Source organism: Sorex fumeus, unplaced genomic scaffold (assembly GCF_029834395.1).
Source record: "Sorex fumeus unplaced genomic scaffold, SorFum_2.1 ptg000051l, whole genome shotgun sequence".
NCBI classification, from domain to species: domain Eukaryota; kingdom Metazoa; phylum Chordata; class Mammalia; order Eulipotyphla; family Soricidae; genus Sorex; species Sorex fumeus.
Genome location: NW_026606108.1, coordinates 22,892,090 through 22,917,985, shown reverse-complemented (window position 1 = coordinate 22,917,985; position 25,896 = coordinate 22,892,090). Strand labels below are relative to the sequence as shown.

Sequence of the window (25,896 nt, the reverse complement as noted above, 5' to 3'; positions counted from 1 at the left end):
TTGCAAACTATGATACTCAAAAGGAGAAAGAGAGAAAGAAAAGTGTCTGCCTCAGAGGCAGGCTGGGGGACGGTGGGAGGGAAACTGGGGACATTAGTGGTAGTAAATGTACATTTGTGGAGGGATGGGTGTTGGAACATTGTATGACTGAAACCCAATCATGAACAACTTTGTAATGATATATCTCACGGTGATTCAATGAATTAAAAAAAAAAATCACTTTTTTATTTTACCCTTTACATCTTTATTTTATAACCTTTTACTAATATACACATAAGTGCAGATGTCTTATCTGCATTGTACTTTTGGGCCTTTGGGGTACATATCAAAAAGTGGAACTGCAAGGTGAAATGGGAGTTTAATTTCTGGTATTTTGAGGAATGTCCATACTGTTTTCCAGAAAGGCTAGACCAGTCTATATTCTCACTTGCAGTGTATTAGGATACCTTTACATATTTGATATGCCAAAAATAGTAGCAATAAGAGACTAACGTCACAACAGAGACGTTACTGGTACCTGCTCAAGCAAATCGATGAACAACGGGAGGACAGTGCTACAGTGCTACCCCCTATTGAAACCAACACTGGTTGTTCTTATTCTTTTAAATGTGTTCCAGTCTCTATTGTGAGGTGATAACTCATTGTTCTGACTGGCATTTCCAAAGCAGGGGGTACATTTTAAAGTATTATCAGACCTTTATGTTTTATTTTCTGGGACGTACCTAATGGTACTCAGAGTTTATCCAGGCTCTGCATTCAGGAATCACTCCTGTTGGGCGTGGGGGATCATATGGGGTTCAGGGGATCAAAACCAGGTCAGCATGTCAAGGCAAGGGCCCTATCAGCTGTACTATCACCTTGGGCCTATCTTACTGTTTAAAAAGCTCTTTCCTGACCGTTCAGCCCAGCACAGGTAAGTGGTGCTTGGGGATCTAATGTAGTAGGTCTGAACCACTTAAATTATAACCCCAACCTAGTCCCATTTTTAAAGTATGCCAACCTTATTCTCATAGTACAATGAGAAAGAAATGCAATTTTGTGATGGTATTTGAACTGGAAATGTTTTATCCTTTTTAAAAACTATGTTGGTAATTCTACTCAAAGATTGATTTTTAGCATAATTTAATTTTAACTGAATACAAATAAAGCTGTAAACAACACTGAAAAAAAATCACTTTAGATCATTTCAGCTCTCTGCTCTAATAACTTTGTTTTCTTTTGTCAACTTTTTTAAAGTAAAATGAACCTTTCCCTCATTCTATACTCTTTCTTTCTTCCCTACTGCCAATCCCACTTGATAGCATTTAGCAAGTACTCACTTATCAGTAAACAAACTGTTTTCACATATACGCTAGGCGAGGTTCCAATATTTCCTTAATCTAAATCAGAGTCGACAACTCTGAAATTGTGAGACCTAAACTTTGATAACTAGATTTAAAAGTTGACTGTCAAGAGTTGGGGTAGAGGCGTAGGAGAGGGAATTTGGGAACACTGGTGGAGGGAAGCTGACAATGGTAGAGGGATTGGTGACAGAACACTGTGCATCAAAAACCTAACTATGAATAACTTTGTAATTCAGTGCTTTAATAAAAACTAGAAAATATAAACCTCTCCTCAATGTTTTACTGCATGAATGTATGGGAGGAATTGTAAAATACATTTACATTAAAAGAAAAGTGAAAGTAGAATCAAATGATATGTCCTTGGTACAATAAATTTTCAGTGTTTCTAATTAAGTATGTCATTCAACATATTTCAAATTTACTCATAGAAAAATAGGACTTTAAAGGGTCATTGTCATACTTTCAGAAAGGACTAAGTGAAATCAGGAAGAGCATTATCAACCTTCATTCTTAACAATATTCAATATGTGACCTCTCTCACAACAGAATCTATTATAATGCCTTAACTTTTCTTGATGTAATTTAATTCCTTTTCCTGAGTAACTGCAGATTCTCCGATATAATTTTTATCTTCTAAATGTGCAAAGAATACATACGTATGCAAATTTAACAAAGGAAATAATATTCAAATAAAATTAGAAAAAATTTAAATTTTTACATAATTAACAACCTATGTCCCAAAGGTTGGGGTTCTAAATTTCAAATTTGTTTTCTCCATTTTTAACATAGTAACACTGTAGCACTGTCCTCCCGTTATTCATCGATTTGCTCAAGCAGGCCCAGTAACGTCTCCATTGTGAGACTTCTTGTTACTGTGTTTGGCATATCGAATACCCTACGGGTAGCTTGCCAGGCTTTGCCGTGCAGGCAAGATACTCTCGGTAGCTTGCTGGGCTTTCCGAGAGGGGCGGAGGAATCAAACCAGGTCAGCCGGGCAGGCCATGTGCAAGGCAAACGCCCTACCGCTGTAATGAAAAAATAAATTAAGAAGCTGGGAGTGAGCTCTGGAGACAGTGTAGGGGTTATGACACTTGCCTTACTCATGGCCAACCCTGGTTCAACCTCTAACACTACAGAAGTTCCCTTGAACACCACCAGATGTAGCCCCCAAGGAAAACCAAATATAAAAAGAATTTGGCAGCAAGATCCATTCTGTCCCTTTTCTTTCTAGTCTACCACAAGGAAAACAAGTTTCCAGGCTAATGAAAACATCAAGTGTTCTAAATGAAGGAAACACACAACTAGTCTTTAAGGAGACAGTGAACTCAAATGATGATTAACACTTTGATACATTGAGGGATAGTGATTTTACACAAAACTAAAGGAGGAAGCACAAAACTAATTTTTCACTGTATTCAGTAATGTTCTCAGTAATTCAGAAGAAAAGTAGATGAACTAAAATTAGCTCAAACAGCTAATAACAATCCATGAAATGAGTCTAACTTTAGAAGAACCCAAATAATATTGAAGAGGCATTATTTTTATCCAAATATTTTCATCAACTCTTTCCCCCACTCATAAGCTTCATGTTTTCTTATAATAAGTTTGATGGTTCTATCTCTAACCGAGCACAATTATGATACAAAAACGATGAGGTCAAACTACTATTAACACAGGTTGTTTATTTGTTTTTTAATTTAGAACAGAATTGGAGAGATAGATCAACTGGCTGAGTGAAAGCTTCGTATCCCAGCACTGCAGGGTCTCCCAAAAACTGTCAAGAGCAACTGAGCACCATCCTAGGAGTAGCTTGAGTATTACCAGTATTACTCAGTAGCCTGAATAATACCAGTATTCATTACAAATACATGAATTTGTATTTCACGTATTCATGAAATACCAATGAGAACTATATGTCATTTTCATACAAAAAATGAAATAAGTGCATTATGAAGCTGGTGGAAGGAAAACAATTTTTTCAATAAAAAACATAAGATACTTGAAATGGTTGGCAGCATACCAAATACTAATACCCCAAGTATTAGTACTATTATTTAAATGAATAAAGCACAGCTGTCTAAAATTACCTCTCAAGAGCTGCTCGCCGCTTTTCTACAAATTCAGTGGAGGATGAATCTTCTTTACCCACTTTGACCTTGGTCATTCCTTTGAAAAAAAGAATGAGATGCATAAAGATGCTGTATTATTGTGAAATAATATTATTTAAAATAATATTAAAATTATCCCACTTCTGACAGTTCCCCCTGTGCTGTTTTCGGAGAGCCCGGCAAGCTACCGAGAGTATTCGATATGCCAAACACAGTAACAACAAAGTCTCCAATGGAGACGTTACTGGGCCCGCTCGAGCAAATAGACGATCAATGGGAGGGCCTTTACCTTTTACCTTTTAATATTAAAAGAAAAACTTTTTTTTTTTGCTTTTAGGCAACACCCAGTGATGCTCAGTGGTTACTCCTGGCTCTGCACTCAGGAATTCCTCCTGGCAGTGCGTGGGAGACCATATGGGATGCCAGGGATTGAACCTAGGTTGGCCATGTCCAAGGCAAATGCCCTATCTGCTGTACTATCTCTCCGATCTCAAGGAAAACTCTTAAGATTTATTTATGGCATTTATTTCAAAAATTAAAACTCATGTTAGATTAACATCCCTACCTGCCAAGGCAACACATGGCAGAACTGAAACTGTCTGTTGTTTCCTGGCCTCTGTGTGGAATCCTTATCTGTGATATGACTACATGGATGGTAAATTAAAATGTGCTTGCACATCAATAGGCATAATGAAATTTAAAATCAGCAAATAGAAATTCAGTTATTACTCTTGTGTGTTATGATTTGTGACTTTGAGAATTAGAAAAATAAATATGATTCATGAACTTGCTGAATGTTTTTCCTTTTTCTGATTCAAGGCATTATTCTTATTTCTAAGAACTGGTTATTTTGTAACAGCTAAAATGTCTATCAGAAACATTTAAATTCCTCAAATTTAATAAAAACCACGTTAATCATTTATATATTGACAATTTCAAAATTCAAGTTTGATATTCAACTCTTCAAATTTAAAAATAAAAATCATATTACTTTCATCGTATCCAATATGCCAAACACAGTAACAAGTGTCGAAATGGAGAAGTTACTGGGCCCGCTCAAGGAAATCAATGAACAATGGGAAGGCAGTGACAGTGACAGTTACTTTTATATTGATATCAGACTGTAGTTTTTTTTAACCTTCTACTTCTTTTCAAAAGTTGATTCCCTAGAAATAGTGTCAACAAATACTACAGCAGGAAAAGCCCTGAAAGACTATTGTAAGTCAAGATACTTATCATAAAAGACCATATATTACATAGTTCCCTTCATATGAACTATCTAGAATATGCAAATCTATAGAGAAAGTGAATGCCAGGGCTGGCAGTGTGGAAAATTAAAGAGTATGATGACTAGGAGTGATAAAAACTTCTAAAATTGATTGTAGCAATATATGCACAACTGAATACTTATGAGCCACTGAATTATATACTTTAATGAAGAAATTATATGGCATGTGGATCATATTTCAAAAACCCACAAAAACAATGCAAAACCATGTAATTCTTATTTAGATTAGCACATGTGGTCAATAGATATATATTTTATATTCATTCAGGTGAATATATTCATATATTCACCTACCGTTTTAACATAATTTCCTAAAATACCATATTTTGAGCTGAAGCGATAGCACAGCAGGTAGGGCCTTGCACGCAGCTGACCTGGGTTCAATTCCTCCGCCTCTCTCAGAGAGCCCGGCAAGCTACCAAGAGTATCCCGCCCACATGGCAAAGCCTGGCAAGCTACCTGTGATGTATTCAATATGCCAAAAACAGTAACAAGAAGTCTCACAATGGAGACATTACTGGTGCCCACCCGAGCAAATCGATGAACAATACGAGGAAAATGCTACAATGCTTCTATATTTTGAAATAGAAAACTAATACACAAATTATCTGTGAATAAACTAATACAAGTAAAATGTTATTTCACAGATCCCATTTTCCTAAAAAAAAAATTATTATTATTATTGATATCCAGTTCTGTGTGTTTATTCCCTTAGAGTCCATTGTGGCAAAAAGAATCTAAGCAGTAAATTCTTAGAACCTTTTAATTATTTTGGTGCCCTTTTTCTAAAGCTTTTTTAAAAGTCAAATAAGGTTTCAAAATATTATAGCAGTTACATGGTAAAAAAGACTTTTCTTCTGAGAAGTTACTACTCTTATCCTACTATATTGCTATGTTACTTGAAAAACATCAACTACATAATTAAAAGTCTCTTTAAAAATTTTTATTTTTAATTTCAAAAATTGACAATGTTTTCTTCAATGTCTGCTTCTCTCCAAAGTTAGCCGTCAGAAAGTTAACAGACCAACATTTTACCCATCTTTAATCATTTCTTTAGAATTTCAGAATACTGCCTTACTTGATGTAATATTACTACTTGACTAATTTTTGTTAACATACTTAGTTGTTTTGGGGTAGTTTTTTTGATGGGAGGGTTATGGGACTCCAACGATGCTCAGGAGTTACTTCTGGCTCTGCACTCAGAACTACTACTGGCAGTGCTTGGAGAACCACATGGAATTGAACCCAGGTTGGCTATATACCAGGCAAATGCCTATCCACTCCAACCACTCAAATTCTTTCTAGAATAAAGTGGTACAGAAGTAATTTTAAAACGATTTAATCAACCTTAAGTATTTTAGCATTTTATAATAACAATAATGATTTTTAAAAACTGAAAAGTTTTCTACTTAGGTAAAATATAAAAGCAAAATACACTTTTTATTGAAATAGCCATACAAAAATTAGCAGCAGAATTAAAAAATGGCTAGGGTACAAGCTCTGGAGAAAGATAACCTGTATTCAAAGCTCAATTCTGCTACTTGTAGCTGTGTAACATGGGATATTATATAATCTCGATGAACCTTAGTTTCCTGAGTAAGGACAATGAGAAGTTAACCTTATTAAATAAATGCAAATTCAGGCTTGGGAAGAGAGCTCAAAGGGCTGGAGTGATTACCTACCATTCAGACAAACCAAGTTCAATCCCTGGTCCTATGGAGTTCCCTGAGTACTATGGGTGTAGCCCCAGTAGCCTCCAGCACCACTGGGCCCAAATACCTGTCTGTGTGCTGTGTGCCAGTATTGAGTTATATGCCCTGCACACCAGGCCAGTCTAAGCAATGCTTGGGGGGGGGTCCCGCTCCTGCCCCTCCCATCCTCCTAAGCACACATAATTTAGCACAGTGCCTTAGTAAGGTAAGCACTCAAGTTATTTTCGGGGGGGGGGGGGGGGAGGGGGGAGGGGGAAATGACACCTGGTGGTGCTGAGGGCTTACTCCTAGCTCTGTTCTTAAATATCACTCCTGGCAGTGCTTTGTGCTTTGGGGACCATAAGGGCTACTTGGGATTGAACAAGGATCTACTATGAGCAAGGCAAGTGCTCTGATCGCTGTATTCTTCCTCCAGTCCTATGCTTACAATTCATGTCTTAAATTTCTATTGACTATCCTAGCCATGCATACAGATCACATGAAAATAAATGTTGCCACTGCTCTAATAATATCGGAAGACTGCTACAGCACCATAGTATCAGGAAATGATGCTCTCAGGGATTTACCTACCTTGTCTAATTTAAATTCACATAAGGAATTTATTATATATTGCAGTAATATGTGGAGGAACAAGGATGGAAAAATATTAGTTTGAAATACAATGTACTTAGGCATGAAAATTAAGAAAAATAAATTGTTTTCCCTTTTAGTCATACCTCATGGTGGTGGGTGGGGTGTACTCCCACCACGCAGCACTCAGGGGCTTCTCCCAGCAATACTCAGAGGGACCATAAAATGTTGAAAATTAAATCTAGGCTCTAGTGTGCAAAGCATGTGCTCTACCCTCTGAACCATCTCCCTGGCCTCAGTTTTTAAATTGGGGGAAGGGGAAATTTGAAGGGGGCTTATCAGCATTGAGTAATAGACTAGTATATCTGTCTGGGCAAAAACAATAAGAAAAATAAACTTGTGTTTCCTCTTTTGGTACATGAAAACTACAAGTCAAAGAAAGGACATTTATAATTTAGCATCAGAAACAATCTATCTACATAGACTATCAAAATACTACTGCAATAAAGGAAAAAATAAGAATAGATTAGCGTTTCTCAAAATAATGTCAAAAATATCTATATTCTGAACAGCTCTGGGTAAAGGGGTGCATACAGATCTAATCTCATAATGACACTATCATTTGTCTTTTTCACTTGCATCCTTCTGTGAAGAAGACAACATGAAACCGTATCTTCAATTAAGCCAAAATTGAACAAGACCAGGAAAAAGTATACATTCAATTAATATTTTTGTCTTACAACACATACCACAATAGTTTCACTTTCTACTAAAAGATAATGAGTTTGCTATTATTTTAAAATCAATTAATTTTAAAATTAAGAAAAAAATCAAGAAAAAAATTTTCTCTCATCCAGTATGACAGAACCCATATAGGCAAAACTTCTGTAGAATCTCAATTAACATAATGAATATAATGGGTTCTTTAGATAGTTCTTGCTGAAGTGTTCAACTAGACTTCTTTTTTTGCTTTGGGGCCCACATACCACAGTGCTCAGGGCTTATTCCTGGCTCTACACTCAGTAATTACTCCTGGAGATGCTCAGGGAACTATATGGGATGTCAGGGAGTCAATCCAGGTTGCCCTTGTGCAAGGCAAATGCCCTACTGATTATACTAACACTCCAAACCTAGATTTCTTAATTAATCATAGGACATGTCCATTTAAACCATAAAAGACTGATAAAATTTCTTTATGAAACAAACACATTTTAAAATAAAAATAGCTATTTCTTCAGAATAACATATACAGACAAAATAACAAAATAAAAAACTATAAAAAGATTAGAAAAATACTACAAATTTTAAGAGGGCTGGAGAAACAGTTCAATAAGCGAAGTATACACTCTGTACATAGGAGGCTTGGGTTTAATCCTTAGCACCACATGGTTCCCTATCATGCATGCCTGGAACCAACAGTGCCAAGAGATCACTCCTGGCAGTACTCAGGAGACCATATGCAGCACTGGGAATAAAAACTGAGGTCAGCTGTATGCAAGGCAACTGCCTAAATCCCTGTGTCTATCTCTCCATCTCCCCAAAATAAATTTAAAATGACTTTAAATTAACTCCTATATGAGATGAGGTTAGATGATATCTTTTTGGACAATGTACATGACAGTGAAATACTTACATACCTCAGAAAAATGCAAATGTTAAGGGCACTAAGCATCCTCTGATTGTGACTCAATAATACCAAGCCTCAACGATCCTAAAAGGCTAACATTTTCAATTTGACAAACTAATCCAATAATCAAAAGCATTGTACTATAGAAAACAAAATGCTTACATTTTAGATAAAAATGCTAATCCCTATACTTTTTTTGGGGGGGGTCACACCTGGCAATGCACAGGTGTTATTCCTGGCTCATGCACTCAAAAATTACTCCTGGTGGTGCTCAGGGGACCATATGGGATGCTGGGAATCAAACCTGGGTAGGCCACGTGCAAGGCAAATGCCCTACCCGCTGTGCTATCGCTCCAGCCCCAATATCTATACATTCTTAAGCTAATGTACAGAAGGAAGTCTAAATTCAGTATTATACAACACTGAGATGTCATGACAATGAATGATAATAGAGCCCACAAATCTACATGCAAAATCGAACTAAAAACAGCCACAAAAAACTCCTCTTTTATTGATTCATACTTACCTACTATACTCTTCTCTGGAGCTGGAGGCACAATATAACCAATATGTAAATATTTGCTTGCTAACTTGCTATGCAAACCGAGAAAGTCACTGAATCTTCTTTTAACTGAAAACTCACTCTTACTGAACATGGAAAGAGAAGTCTACAAGTAAAGAAGAGGTATTTCAAACTTTGAATACTAAGAAATTATTTGAAAGTTAATGTCATGCATATATAATTATAATTACATACATATATTCACATATCTACTTTGCAAAAGAATAACCATATATATCTAGACCTAAAAAAAAAAAAAAAGAAAAAACCTAACCAAACCTCAAACAGCAAGAAGACAAAAAATGTTTATCCTATCATCTTTTCTACTCTATATTTGTGCTAATGATTCTAAAATCTTTATCTCAGGTCCAGATTTTCTTTGAGTTTCGTTCCCATATGAAATGTCCAAGGCACATCTCCACTTATATCTTTCTGCCACCTAAATTTCCTGTATTTCTCTCTGCTGAAACAGTAAATTTCATAAAAGAACCATTTCCAGTACTCACGTAAAACCTGTTTCTGTTTTACCTGAGTACTGACAGTCCGACCAAATAAAACATATTAAATATCTGTTCACTGAATCAACAAATTTCAGCTCTCTATTCTATATCCTTTCTATGTGTTACCTTTTCTCCAGGATTGTTGAAAACCCTAGGATAGTAATCCAGGCATCTCTTCTTTCTTGCTTCTTATGTTTAAGTCTGACCCTACTTCATATACAACTCAGGAAGCCATTTATTTCACTCACCTGCAGAACCACTTCCTTAGGATAAAAACCTTCTCACTGATAGAAACCCTGCTGTAAGAATTGCAATATTCTTACTGAAAACCCTCCCCATTACTTTCACCTTCCCATTTTATTGGAGGATAGTAATCTTCAGAAACAAAAATCTAACTGTGCCCCACGCTAAGTATAATAAATGGCCTGCTCGTTATTATACTTAGAAGGAAGCCTAGATACCTTAACAGGGTAGCTGTTCCTAATATAGAAAGGCTTGTCACTAAGCAATCCAGCAGACACATTTCTTTACATCGTGGAAGATAATGCTCTCTAGAATTCTAGCATTTACACGTCAATCTCTTTTCCTGGGGCTGGAGTGATAGCACAGCGGCAGGGCATTTGCCTTGCACGCGGCCAACATGGCTGACCCGAGTTCGATTCCTCCGCCCCTCTCGGAGAGTCTGGCAAGCTACCGAGAGTATCTCGCCTGCATGGCAGAGCCTGGCAAGCTCCCCGTGACGTATTCGATATGCCAAACACAGTAACAACAAAGTCTCCAATGGAGAAGTTACTGGGCTCACTCGAGCAAATCGATGCTCAACGGGAGGGCCTTTACTTTACTTACTTTACTCTTTTCCTGGAACAAGCATTTCTCCCCCAATATATCCCATCCTCCTAAGTCACTTCTACCTTTGTCTTTGCTCAGATACTATTTCCTGCATGAAACATTGATCCCCTAATCCTAGACTAGGTCCCTTTCAAACAACTCTCCATTCTCTCGGATTATTCTTTTTTACACAAATGCCACCAGTTATTTATGATCTTTACCAGATGAAAAACATGGACAATTTATACTTATTCACCATCAAAGCCATGTACTACACATAGTAATGACTCAACAGATTTTGAAAAAGAAAGGCTTACCTTCGTTGTTACTCTATATGCCATGTAAGCATTCATACCATCACCTACAAGAAAAGTCAAATAACACTATTAAATATCCTAAGTTTGATCCAAAGAGGTAGCTCAAATGGATTGAATGCATAAACTGTAAGTATCTTTAGCATGCATCATCCTTTGAGCACTGCTGGGAGCAATCCCTGAGAAGAGCAAAGAATAGTACCCAAGCAATGCAGCTGTGGTCCAATAGTTCAATAAATAAGTAATTAAAAATCATACTTTTAACCACATGCTCTAAAAATTATGACATGATATTAACTTGATAGTGAAAGTCACTACATTAATGTCTACATATTAATATATACACAATATATTCATCACATGTATATGCTAAAAGCATACAACTTTTATGTATCGATCATAGCTCAAAAACAAATAAAAAGGTACCATTTTAATAATGCAATAACGTATTAAGGAAAAACAACACATTAAAACCAAACTACGCAAAAAAAGGCTACACAAAACAACTCACCAACTTTCTCTGGATCTGATACACCAATTTCTATATCAAAAATATCTCCATTTGCTTCTTCTTCAATCTGAAAAGGAATAGTTTTGAGGTGATATAGACTCCAATTTATACTACTGTGGTAACAGTGAAAACAACATTACTATTTATCTTTTACTGGAATTGCTACCATTTCAAATACTATAAAAAGTTGCTCAGTACCCCATCTGTGAAAGCCAACCCAGGTTTTCATAATACCTAAGTAAATATACACACATACACATGCTAATAAGAAAAGAATCCTATTAATAGAAATAATAAAAAATTTTATGTTCTTACAACTCCTCAGATCTAAGAAAGGCATTTAATCTTCTATTTGAAAATTGTGAAATTTTTTGTTCTATGTAACAAACTTACAGATCCAAATTATAGAACGAACTCCTTGATTTCTTTTTTTTTTTTTTTTTGCTTCTTTGGGTCACAACCAGCATTACACTGGGGTTACTCCTGGCTCATGCACTCAGGAATTACTCTGGCAGTGCTCGGGGGACCATATGGGATGCTGGGAATCAAACCCGGGTCAGCCACGTGCAAGGCAAATGCCTTACCCACTGTGCTCTCGCTCCAGCCCCGCCTTGATTACTTTTAATATTAACATTTTCCAAAGTCGTATGTATCTCTCTTCTTCATTTAACAAGAAGACAGCCATTGTTTTTCAGAGTAGAAATCCTACATACCTACAAAAATCATACCTATATGCATATGATTTTCTCTAATAACACATGTACCTGAAAGTCAGCAGAAGCACTATACAGCTCACTGAATAAAAGTGTAACTAGCAACAATGACAACTGCCCTGAGGGTTATAGGATGGGGTTCAGTGGTGGAGTGCTTGCTTTGCCTCTGTGATACCCTGGTTTCAACTCCTGGCACAGCACGGTGCTGGAGCACTCCCAGGACCAACCCCCAGCACTGGCCCTAAAACAAAGTTAACTATGAGACTAAAGAATTCTTTGTAATTCCATTATAAATAAGCAATCCAAAGAGTTACACAGAAAAAAAAATAATTCTCAAGCATGTAGCACTGTCCTCCTGTTGTTCATCCATTTGCTTGAGCGGGCCCAGTAATGTCTCCGTTGTGAGACTTGTTGTTACTGTATTTGGCATATTGAATACATCATGGGTAGCTTGCCAAGCTTTGCCGTGAGGGTGAGATACTCTCGGTAGCTTGCTGGTCTCTCCAAGAGGGGTGGAGGAATCGAACTCCGGTCAGCCAGGGCTCTCCAAGAGGGGCGGAGGAATCGAACTCTGGTCGGCCAAGTTGGCCGCATGCAAGGCCCTACTGCTGTGCTGTTGCTCCAGTATTCTCAAGCATTCGAAATGTTAAATCTTCCAAGTTTTTCAAGGCAATGTTAACTATGATTATAATTACAAAGGTTTTTCTAACCATTATTTATTTCAAAGGTTACCTTGACATATAGATTGTATACCTATTTATTTTGTGGCCACATACAGTGATGCTCGGAGCTTATACCTGACTCTGTACTAAGGGTTGAGACCGTAGTGCTTAGGGAACCTTATGCAGTGCCAGGGATTGAAGATGAGTTGGAGCAAGACAAGCACCTTACTATGTACTACCTCTCCAGTTCTGATTTTATTTTTAAGCAAACCTTATTTAAATTGCTACATATAGAAAAATATAAAAGTACACTGTGTGTGGGTACCTGAATAGACTTTCACAATGTGAATGAACATCTACAACCAGAACCTACATCAAGTTACAACACAAAACCAAGGATGTGGCTTAGCAGTAGAACACTTGGTTTGCATGTGTGATTCCTTGTGTTCAATCTCACACAGCAAAAGACAAACAAAAACAAATGCCATTCTTATGCATTGAAAAGGCCTTCCATAATTTTTTCTCCAGTCACAACCTATCTGCTATTGTCAGTATTACACTAACATTTACTATATTCCTTATTAAATAAAGCTATTTAAAATAACACTTGTGATTAAAATTTCAAAGCACCTTTATGGGGGATAGATGGGGTCCACCCGGTAGTGCTCAGGGCAGGGCTTACTCTTGGCTCTGCACTCACTCCTGGTGGGCTCAGGGGACAGTAATGGATGCCAATGATGGAACCAAGGTTGGTCACATGCAAAGCAAACACCCTACCCACTATACTATCTCTCTAGCCCCCTATAAGTCTTCAAAACACTTTTAACAAATATAGGAACCCTGAGAGGAACACATTATACTGCGAAAGCCACAAATGGGAAAGCTCAAATCACTGGGTTAAAAAGTAGTGGAGAGAAAATTAGAAGCCAGGTCACTGAATTTCTTTAGTCTAATATTCTTCTCCCAAAATGCCAAAAAACTTTTGATAAGAAAGGAGAGTAATGCTTGGCAAGGAACAAAAACTTACTATGTGCATTTTAACTTGTAAGAGAAACATGTTCCCATACCTCCTCCCTGGATCTATCAAAGATGACAGGAGCAGATATACTCTTTGATTCAATTCTGGGAGCAATGAGTGTAGTAGGGGTCACGGGTGTGACTGCAGGAGAAGTTTCTGAGGAAAGAATAGGTTCCCTTTCTGGGCTGTCCAAAGATACTTCTTCTGTGGCTTCTAGACACAAATTGGAAAAGTTAGTTATGGAAAACAGTAAGAACAACACCTAACAGTCTAAAAAATTATTTTATACTACCCATACGTAAATATCAAAATCAAAATGTTTTTAAAAAGTAATTGCTATAAATGACAACAGGTTCTTCATACTTATCAAAACTTTAAAACTTACAATGAGTTTGCTGATTTTAGGAAGAATTCCAGTAATAAATCGGTTCAATTATTTATATCATTGATAGGGAAGAAGCTAGTAAAGTAATAACATGAGTAACTTCACACTCACTTTTATTTGGATTTATCCTTGCAACTTACCTTTTAAAATCATTTATTCAAGGTAACATTAACTTACAAACACAAATTTTGTAGCAGATGGCTGTCCAAAACTATCCCAAATGGGATTAACACTTGGTTGTGGAAAATCCATTTAATAATCTAAAGCATTTAACTGCCAAAGATTACTAGATATTAGTTGAATACACAAGTATGACACAAAGCAAATAGGTATTTAGATTTTATTTTAAAATACTCATCCACTTAAAAATCTAAAATTAAATATATGAAAAAAGAGATCAAATCAATAAACTGTCTACAAGCTAAGTAACATTGTGCTAAATGCAGTGGAAAACACAAAGAAATGTAAAATATCATACCTTCCCTCAGGGAGTTTATAATCTAGTTGGGAAAACAAGACATAAGCATGTGGAATGTTAAATAGTAATAATAGAAGACAACATGCAAGAGAACAATAAAAAGAATGCAACGTTTAACTGCCTTAGAACTACTACAAAATGACAATTTGAGTTGACATGGGGGACAATGCTTTTAGACAGGGAGAAATCAGGAGTTTGTTTTTTATGAAAATCTGATCTGAGATTTGCGTAAGTATAAAAAACTGGGAGAAGAATTCTCTGAAAATGGAATGAGAGCGTAAGCAAAAAGCAAACCTAGGAATGTGACAACTGTGGCCACAGGCATGGCTATAATGAAAACTGTGGTTCTGCAGGTTTAAAGGATTGATCCAAGGATATGAAAGGCAGGAATGTGAGGGATCACACTTCTGGTTTCTTGCTTGATACTGTTAGAGTCACAGGGCTTTGGGATGGTAGTAATGAAGACAGTAAGTATTAATTTTAATTTCAATATCTCAAAAAATAGATAGCAGGAATAATGTATATGCCTGAAATAGATTTTCTGAGGTTAACATATCACACTAGTCATTCTGGTTATCTTTTGTGTTAATAAAATCCTTACTTGACATAATCTGCTTTATATTTTCACATTTAAAAAATTGACTAATAAAAATTTAACATGTTGATACTGATGCTATAATTTGTGCTAATAAAGCCACATTCAAGTGAGAGACCCTGGTTATATGCGCTGGAATCAACAGATCAAACTATGGTAATTAGAGGAAGAAAAATAAACTATCAATGCAGAATAGATCACTGGTTTTCAACCTATTTCACACTTAAAAGAGCAGTGAAAACAGAAATAGTTTGTGGACTAAGACAATAATAAAAGACATCCATAATAGAATTCTGTGTATTCACTTTATATCTGTTATTATAAATAAAAATTTTAGTTATTTAAACTTAAAATAACCAGACCACCAAGAACTTCCGTTAGACTGGGATCAGTCCACAGAATAGCTGAAAACCACTGTAACAGATTGATGACGGGTCTCACAAAACTGAAAAGTTATGTACAACTTCAAGTTATTATGACTGCTAATATTTATGACTATTTTTAAAAGAAATTAAACCAGTTAGAAATATAAGAAAGCAGTATATCAAATTTATGACATGTGGGATCTTTGTATATAAGCAATAAAATATCAAACAAAATGTAAAAAAAAAACCAAATTTCCTGAGAAGAGGTAAAAATTATGGACAACAAACCATAGGAAAATAAAACCATGAAATATATAATAAAATATAGATGTCAGTATACACAAGTCATTTCAACTTTGTCATATTTTACTGACTACACTTTTGTGTTCTTTGCATAAACTGATAAACTGACATTACGCTTCATAAATAGTAAAGACCTCAAAATAAGAAAATCTAAGTATAATCTAAATAGCTAAAATGGAAGGGAAAAATTAAATGGACAGAAATTTAAATTCAGCATTTTCATATACAGCCTTTTTTTAAATTCTTCTGAGTGATAGAACAGCGGTAGGGCGTTTGCCTCGCGCACTGCCGGCCCGGCCAACCCGGGTTCAATTCCTCCACCCCTCTCAGAGAGCCTGGCAAGCCACCAAGAGTATTCCGCCTGCACAGCAAAACCTGGCAAGCTACTCGTGACGTACTCGATATGCCGAACACAGTAACAACAAGTCACACAATAGAGACGTTACTAGGTCCGCTCAAGCAAATCGATGAGCAACGGGAGGACAGTGACAGTGACATGACTTCTTTTATCTTCAGTAAACTCGCATACTATACATTCAACACTGTTTAATTTAAACAAAACAAAAAGGTTCCAAAAGATGCTCCACAGGTACTAAGTACCAATAATTAACTTTTCCTTGGAAGAGGTACTTCACAGACACAGACTGATTACAGGAATGTCAGTTAGGTAGCATTGTAGCACTGTCCTCCCATTGTTCATCATTTGCTCAAGTGGGCCCAGTAACATCCTGAGATTTGTTGTTACTGTGTTTCGCATATCAAATCCATCACGGGTAGCTTGCCAGGCTTTGCCATACGGGTGAGATACTCTCAGTAGCTTGCCAGGCTCTCCGAGAGGGGCAGAGGAATCAAACTCAGGTTGGCCTGGTCTGCCGCGTGCAAGGCAAACTCCATACCCGCTGTGCTATCGCTCCAGTAATATTCCTTAAGCATGGCACCATTGGCATGCTACAAATTGTGGCAAAAACAACCTCTAAAAAGTTTAAATGAGGGTCTGGGCCGTGGGGGTGGCTCCAGTGGTAAAGTACACAGTCTGTGTTTAAGGGCCTGGTTCCAAGTCCTGCACTACAAAGGCAGAGCCCCAGTAAGGTGAGCACTGCGGTCTACCATGCATGGCTCTCTTGGGCGGGCCACCAGGCCACCCTGCCACCCTCCCATTTACCCCAGTCTGATCAGCAATGCATAGGTCCAAGATTAACTGTGGCTTTTGACCTCTTTCAAGATTTATCTATGGGTCTCTGAAATAAGGCCAATAAATGAGCTTGTATCATTGAGTCTGAGTTGGTTTGTGGGCATGGCTCCCACATACCCAACTTTTGTCCCTTTAGTTTCTTGGTAAACTTTAAGTCAGGCCCAAGGCACAGTGGTAATCTGGGGGCGAGATACTCTCAGTAGCTTGCCGGGCTCTCCGAGAGGGGTGGAGGAATTGAATCCGGCTCGGCCGGGCCGAATGCACCTCATGGATATACAATTTAAAAAATAAAATAAAATATGAATACCATAAAAAAAATCCTTTAAGGACTGCCTGGGAGGAAAAAACCCATGATAGGAAAAAAAAAGCAGTAAGCACTTTGTTTAAAAGCTTTTACTTGTTAGGTAGATATGGAGGAAAGAAAACATATTTGGTGTTTAGCATCACAAGCGATAGCACAGCGCTAGGGCATTTGCCTTGCACGCAGCCAACATGGCCGACCCGAGTTTGATTCCTCCGCCCCTCTCGGAGAGCCCGGCAAGCTACCGAGAGTATCTCGCCCACACGGCAGAGCCTGACAAGCTCCCCGTAACGTATTCGATATGCCAAACACAGTAACAACAAAGTCTCCAATGGAGACGTTACTGGGCCCGCTCGAGCAAATCGATGATCAACGGGAGGGCCTTTACTATTTTCTGAAATAAAATACATGAATTTAATTGCAATGAAATCTTTTCATCAAGGAGGAAATCACATGAAAACTTTGTGGTGGTGAATAGTACCTCCAACCACATTTGAACACGAAGTACAGAATAGTTTAAAAATTCAATTATTATAAAAGCTGAAGAAATACTAAATTTTAATCCATGAAAGATAGTTCTCATATATTAAGTTTTTTAAAAAATACATAAAGATTTACTATTTTAATTTTTTGTGTTACAAATTTCAAGAAAGATTTTGGTTTTTCATATCCAAACATTAATCTGTACCTGAAATTTTACCTTAAAGTAGACAGTGTTTGAAGGACACTTTTTATTTAAAGTTAATATGAACTATGGCAAATAATCATCCTCATATCAAATATAAATTCACCAAGCATAAATTTATTCATGTAAAAGTGTAGTGGAACACGTAGTAACTGTTATATTTCATTAAAACATTTCAAATACATTAGGGTTATGAACTATGATTATTTAAAAAAATTTTGGAACTATAATTTTAAAATCCAGAGTTTAACCTTGCTTTGAGACAACTTGTAAGAAATATAGAATGCAATCAATGCCTATTTCTCAAAGAACAAAAATGCCATAACCACTACTGGTTAATTATTTTATCTCTTGGAGGCATATTCAGCAGGCTGCAGTTTGGTGCTCAGGCCCAAACAGCAGTATTTAGGGGATGGCAGTGCTGGGTGTTGGGAGCAGAACAAGAAGATAAAGGATGGCAATGTGCCAGGGGTCAAACTCAGGGGCTCGCACATACCAGGCATGTCGTCTGCAGCTTTGAGTCATAGCCCCAAACTCCAAAGCCACTACAGAAAAAGCCTAAAAATAACTGGAACAGTAAAAATTATCTATTTTCAAATGATAAAACCCAGAATGGATCACATTGTTTTTACTCCAAATAGTTACTTTTCACAAATCTTACTAAAATTTTAAAATCCACTAGAGTTGACACAAAGTGCTACCACGACACATGTCAGTTTTACTTTAGAGAATACTTTCTAATAGGATATACAGCACAATTATTATTTGAAATGTATTTGTGTGTGCAAATATATATGTCCATGTGTATTTACAATTACCTGCAAAAAGATCTTCTCTGTCATCATCTAGCACAACTTCTGCTGGTTTTGGACCATTGGAGTTTGTACTAATATCTTCTGTAGGAAGACTTGCTGGTTCTGGAGATGATGGACTTGACTGTTATAAAAATATAGATTGGCATGTTTATCTGTTACAATTTATGTCTCTATATTCTATAGAAATAGAGAATAGTCATAATAAGGAACCAAAACAGCTACTTATAGTTACCTCCTCAGAGAGTAAGAATGAACCCAAAACACAATTTTACTTATCACCTTTTTAAGAGACTGTCATAATTAACAAAATCAGAATTTAATGTTTTACAGTCACATATAATATTACCACAGACAAAAATCAAACTAAAAATGCATTATGTGTGTAAGACATTCAGAGAATCACTTCACTATAAAAGAAAAATGTAAAGGGCTGAAGCAAGAGTACAGTAGGTGGGGTGCTTGCTTTGCATGAGGCTAGCCAGGATTCAATCCCCAGTACCCCTGTGGTTCCCCAGTCCCTGCCAGGAACCATCCATGAGCACAGAGCCAGAACTTAGCCCTGAGTCCACAGGGTATGAGCTAAAAACAACGAAGAAAAAAATTAATACCAATTGGACCAAAATTACAATTATTTGGGCCAGAGAGACAGTATGGGGGTTAAGGCGCATGCTTTGTATCAATTATTAATTTGATAATTGGCTCAGATGGCTGCAGCACATACTTTGAATGAGGGAACCCTCAGTTCAGTCCCAGGCACATGATTTCCCAAGCACCCACGCAATATTGAGAGTAGCATCTGAGCAGTAGTAAGTACGGCTCAAAAATTAACAATAAAACAGCTGAGACTACAGAGACAGCATGGGGATTAAGGCACTTTCCTAGCATGAAGCTGACCTTGGTTTTATCCCAGGCACCACATACGAGCTCAATCAGGAATGCTCCCTGAGCACAGAGTCAGGACTAAGACGTGAGCACAAATATGTGTGGCCCCCAAAATCAAAACAATTACTGGGTTTAGGGAGGCACTCAAATACTCAAAAGACTGGTATGGGTTCCTGACATGCATGAGGCCCTGAGCATGATCCCCAGGACCCTTTGGTCTAAGAGTACTGGGGTGTGGCCCTGGTGATGCCAGCATTGTCAAGTCCAAGAAGTGAGGCTTCACTAGGCTTGAGCACTAAACTGTCAGGTATATAACACCACCAGCAGTAGCAGTATAGCTGAGCACTGCTGGGCTGGCGGGGGGGGGGGGGGGGGGGGGGGGGGGGGAAGCCAGTGGAAAGAAGATAGGGTTAGAAAGATCGATCTGTAGTTTAAAGCAAGTAACTCAAACCCTAATGCTGCCCACAAGCAGACAGGCAGTCACCACAGCTCTGCTTTTAGGAATTCCCAGCAAGAAGGGTGAGGAAGACAGATCAGGGGCTTAGTAAGTACCCAGACATGCCAGGTCATAAACTTTATCCCCAGAGCCTTGCAAGCACACCAGCAGTCCTGACAGCCCACAGTCAGGGTCATTTAGAATTAGTTATTCTTCAACACAGAAAAATGCCATACATTTGTATTTTAACCAAGCTAGAGGACATTTTTGTGCTTAAAACTTAACCACTGTAACTGAATTTGTATTATGAGCCTTTACCTTTATTATAGATTTCATGTAACAGGCAACCAGTTGCCTATGATACAAAAGCTCAGTATTTTTACAAACCAGGACACTTTGGTGACTAGTACCCAAACCAAGGAAGAGAACAGGATCAACTCCAGAAATGCAATGGTATGAATAAACTACTTGTTTTGTTTTCTGTTTTGTTTGTTAAAGAAGTCCGCTGTGGGACGCTATTCCTAGCAAGGGCAGGCACAAAACTGAACCTCTATGGCACCTTTGCCCTTTGTATCTTTTAACTTAGACTAGGGATTAAGCCCAAGAGCTCCCAATTTATAACATTTTTTTCTCTAGCTTTTAAAATATTCATTATGGAATAAAGGTATTTCTTTAGATCTTTCAAAAGTAGTTTTGATTCCTGGGGCTAAGGATGTAGTAGAAATGCCTCACTTGTATGAGGTTCTGGGTATCTCCTTGCACCCCACCCTGATCTCCACCAAAAAAGCAGTTTAAATTCTTACACAATTTAACTGAAAAGCTTTTTTTTCCCCCTCAGGAACTTAATCTTATAGCTCCAAATTCTCACAGAGGTGGGCCTCCATTTACCTTCTCAGTATTTTCACTTGAAAAAAATTAAAGAACAAACAGTTCATATACGACTTCCTCTAGAAGACAGTCCTGACAACCTGAACCTCTCCTCAAGCAAAGTCTAGTTAGATGACTGGTCCATAGATGCTCATAGAATTACTATTCATCACAATGTCTCTTGTCACACTGCATAGTTAAAATGTTTACAGAATTAAAAATTCCAATTAGAGTATCTTATATTCTTTACTACCTTTTACTCAGATCCTGGTAACAAAACTCAATGCCTGCTAGTTGAAAGTGCTATGAACTGCCCTTAACATTTTCAAGTAGACTGACTTTAATTTGGAACAGTCTAAAATACATGTATACAAAATGTAGCAGACTGGTTCCAAAACACACTTCATAAAAATCAACAGTAAAATAGGAGCCTATTAACTTCCTCAACTTGAGAAAGAATAGCTATCCCAATCTACCACGGTTATCATAGTTAATGGTTAGAAACTTGAATGTTTCCCAATAAGATCAGGAACAAAATTGTTTTTCAACACTGAACTGGAATTTCAAGTTACTGCAATAAGACAAGAGAAGGAAGTAAAAGGCACACAGGTTGGGAAGAAAGAAAACTATTTCCATTCACAAATGAGATGATTTCTAAGAACATTCAAATAACTCAACAAAAATAGCATAATTATACAATAACTATATCAAAGTTTCAGGATACAAGATGAATGTACAGACACTATCCTTTCCATTACCAACAAATAGAATCTGACCAAAAAAAAGCAACATTAGCATAACCCAAAAAGAAAGTATTTAAGCATAAATCTAACAAAATATACTGCACTGCACTGTAGCACTGTCCTCCTGTTGTTCATCGATTTGCTCGAGCGGGCACCAATAACATCCCCATTGTGAGACTTGTTACTGTTTTTGGTATATTGAATATACCACAGGGAGTTTGCCAGGCTCTGCTGTGCGGGCAGGATGCACTCAGTAGCTTCCTGGGCTCTCTGAGGGGACAGAGGAATCAAACCCGGGTGGGCTGCATGCAAGGCAAATGCCCCACCTGCTGTGCTATCGCTCTAGGCCATATTTATCTTGTTGTGTGTGGGTGCGGGGGGGGGGGGGGGGGGGGAGGGGTCCCCTCCCATAACAAGATAAATAAAAAATAAAATATAGATAAAATAAAATATCTATCCTAAGGGAAGATATTTTGGTATCACTTATGGGAAGTCTTCTTGGCCTAGCTTTAAATTCTGCCTGGGGCTGGAGAGAGAGAGTAAAGGTTAAGTCTTAAGGCTTTCCAAGTACCTGGTCCCAATTTGATCCCCAGACTCAGTTTGGAGTGCCCTCAGCTCTGAGCCAGCAGGGAGCAGACTCTGAGCACTACTTTGGGATGGTCCAGAAACTAAAAAAGCAACAAGCTAAAAACCCATCAGCAATACAAACCAATTCTTGGAATTCCTGGTAAAGAACTGACTCCAATTATCTCTAGAGGTATAAAATTGGAAAATCGTTTCATTTCTAGTTGGCCACTGATTCTGACTTAGGATGCCACAAACTTAGTAAATTTACTAACAAAATATACTAGCACTAGCACTATCCTCCTGTTGTTCATCGATTTGCTCAAGTGGGTCCAGTAACGTCTCCATTGTGAGATTTGTTACTGCTTTTGGCATATCGAATATGTTACAGGTAGCTTGCCAGACTTTGCTGTGCAGGCAAGATACTCTCAGTAGCTTGCCAGGCTCTCTGAGAGGGGCGGAGGAATCGAATCGGGGAGACCGGCTACGTGCAAGGCAAATACCCTACCACTGTGCTATCGCTCCTGCCCAACAAAATATACACAAGATCTAAATGAGAAAAACTACAAAACTTGAACAAAACACAAAATTAAACAAATGAAAAGATATTTAGTATTTATACAGCAGAAACCCAAACTGTCACTATGCCAGTTGCTCCCAACTTTAACCAATAGAGGCAAATGATTCTTGATCAAATTCCCAGCAATTGAGTAGCAATAATTAGTAATTTTATGTGGAAAAGTAAAACATACAGAATAGCCAACAAATTATTGACAAAGTTGTAGAAATGAAGCTACAAGATTTAAGACTTATTATAGACTAGATTTTGGGTCAAAGAGATAGTATAGCAAGTTATCTTGCCTTGCATGCAGCTGACCCAGATTCTATCCCCAGCATCACATATGGTCCCTGGAGCACTTCCAGGAGTAGTCCCTGAGCACAGTCCCGAACACTGCCTGCATTGCCTGATGTGTTCCAAACACCTCCTTCTCCCCCCCCCCCCCCACACACAAACAAATTATCAAGGCACTCCCCAAACATTCCTCACATAAATACAGCTCACTAACCTTCGATAAAATAATAAAGCAAAGATATGCTTTCACAAGCAATGCTGGAACTGGCCACCTACATGCAAAAAAAAAAAAAAAAAAGGAAGAAAAGAAAAGAAAAAAGAAGAACCTAGACACATACCGTAGAGCCTGAACAAAAATCAATTCAATATATATCACAAGTCTATTTCATTGGTGGGTGCAGGGTCCTAGCGGCCAATCCTGCTGATACATTAGCAACTGGACTGGACAGCTCAAGGCCTGATCTTGGTAATGCAGTACTGTTTATCCAGAGCTGTTGGGAACTATGACAGCAACCCTGGATGACTGAAGATATCCAGAGCTACAGTTGATTGTGCTCACCTGGCAAGGTGGGCGACGGCTCAAACTACCACATTACAGTTCATAGGACTCTTAAATATTAGGCAAACAATTCCTAAAGATCTAAATTTGAAACACAAAAGAATAAAGTTCCTGAAAGATAACCTAAACTAGGAGAAAATTGTAGGATTTTGGAAATGAGTTTTAGGAAGAACAGCAAATTGAAAATCCATTTAAGAACAGAAAAGAGAGAACTGAAAAAAAATTTTTTTTTAATTTTTATTAGTGAAACACCATGAGGTACAGTTGTAGACTTACAAATTTTTGTGCTTGGGTTTCAGTTATACAATTACTGAGGACCCATCCCTCCACCAGTGCCCATTTTCCACAACTACTGATCCCAGTATCCCTCCCACCTTGCCTCTGTGGCAGGGCATTCCCTTTTTTCTCTCTCTCCTTTTGGGTGCTGTGGTTTGCAAAAGAGGCAGTGAGTGACAATCATGTTCATTCTACAGTCTTTCAGCATGCATCTCCCATCCTGGAAGGATCCTCCCAACACCCTTTATTTGGTGCTCCTTTCTCTGTCTGAGCTACCTTTTCCCCTAGCATGTGCAGCTGGCCTCCAAACCATGGAGTAAACCTCCTGGTACATATCTCGGCTATTCTTGGGTGTTACTCTATGTTAGAACTTAAATTTTAAAAATTTCTGCTCTAGGGGCCAGAGTACAGTGGGTAAGGTACTTGTCTTACAGACACTGATATAGGTTCAATCCCCTGCATCCCATTGGGTCCCCTGAACCCTGCCTGGAGTAATTAATTACTGACTGCAGAAACAGAAGTTACCTCCTAAGCTCAGCTAGGTGGCCCTTCCCCTGCAAAAAAAAAAAAAAGAATACTCCCTCAAAATTTCTACTCTGAGAAAAATTTCATCGATTTGCTCGAGCGAGCCCAGTAACGTCTCCATTGGAGATTTTGTTGTTACTGTGTTTGGCAAAATACATCCTGTCAAGAAAATAAAAACATGTCTTAGAGGTGGAAAAAACAAGAACCAATCAAAAACTGTATCAGATTTTTAAAAAAGCATGCAAATACACAAAGAACTCTTAAAACTATTAAGAAAACCTGGCTCCCAGCGAGTATTTTTTCGAATTAATTTTATTATATTTCAGAGGTGAAATAAATGAATACCAAACCAAAGATAAAAATACACAAATCCAGCAGTATCAAGTTTCTTAGAGATAATCATTAGTATTGAAACCATATACTAACAAAGTAAGACTAAAGAGGGATAAAATTTTGATACTGAAAGAACATATATAAAAAACACAGTCTATATGTTTATGGGCCCTGAGATAGCTCAACAAGCTGGAGGGTATACTTTCAGTGGAAGAGGACTGGGTTTGATCCCTAGCATCACATGGACTCTGAAGCACCACCTGGATCAATTCTTGAGCACTGAACAAGCACTCTAGCACCAAAACATAACAAAGAGAAGAGTTTTAAGATGGTGGGGAATACACTGGTAACACTTTCGTGCTGGAGTCTCAGCTTTTGTTTTAATGAAACCAATTCTACCAGAATTGGAAACTTCTATTAGGTAAAATCTCAAGTTATATTACCACTACAACATTCATAAATGGAATAAAGCAAAATAATTTTACCCACTTGTTTTTTTTTCTTTTTTTGCTTTTTGGATCACACCTGGTGATGCTCAGGGATGACTCCTGCCTCTGCACTCAGGAATTACTCCTGGCAGTGCTCTGGGAACTGTATGGGCTTCCTTCCCAGGATCAAACCCAGGTCACTCATGTGCAAGGCAAATGCTTTCCCTGCTGTACTACTGAAATGGCTCCAACCTACTTGTGTCTTATCTTCCTTGAACTATTCTCAAAGAAAGTCTGGGAAGTTCTTAAAAGTTAAACATACGTTTACTATAAAAAAAAAAAAACCTTAATTCTACTTCTAAATTTTATGCTAAAGAAACAAAAACTATATTAATACATAGTCCATACAAATATTGTATGAGTTTTACTGATTAATAGAAAGAGAGAACCTGCCAACTGGAAAGACACAACAAATTTTCTTCTTTGACAACTACCTGCAAACAAGAAAACACTAAACTCAGTAACACAAAGGAAACAAATATTGATACTTGCAAC

At 37.6% G+C, this 25,896-nt stretch overlaps 1 protein-coding gene across 1 annotated transcript in view; it reads right to left on the bottom strand.

Moving 5' to 3' along the window:
* SNX2 (sorting nexin 2) overlaps positions 1-25,896 on the bottom strand; it is a 52,204-nt gene that overhangs the window by 18,029 nt on the left and 8,279 nt on the right. The window contains exons 2-7 of the mRNA XM_056124610.1: positions 18,879-18,996; positions 13,806-13,969; positions 11,364-11,430; positions 10,856-10,899; positions 9,175-9,316; positions 3,431-3,509 (exon numbers count right to left, since the gene is read on the bottom strand). Of these exons, the coding sequence (XP_055980585.1) occupies positions 3,431-3,509; positions 9,175-9,316; positions 10,856-10,899; positions 11,364-11,430; positions 13,806-13,969; positions 18,879-18,996 (614 nt within the window). The remainder of the gene's footprint in view (positions 1-3,430; positions 3,510-9,174; positions 9,317-10,855; positions 10,900-11,363; positions 11,431-13,805; positions 13,970-18,878; positions 18,997-25,896) is intronic.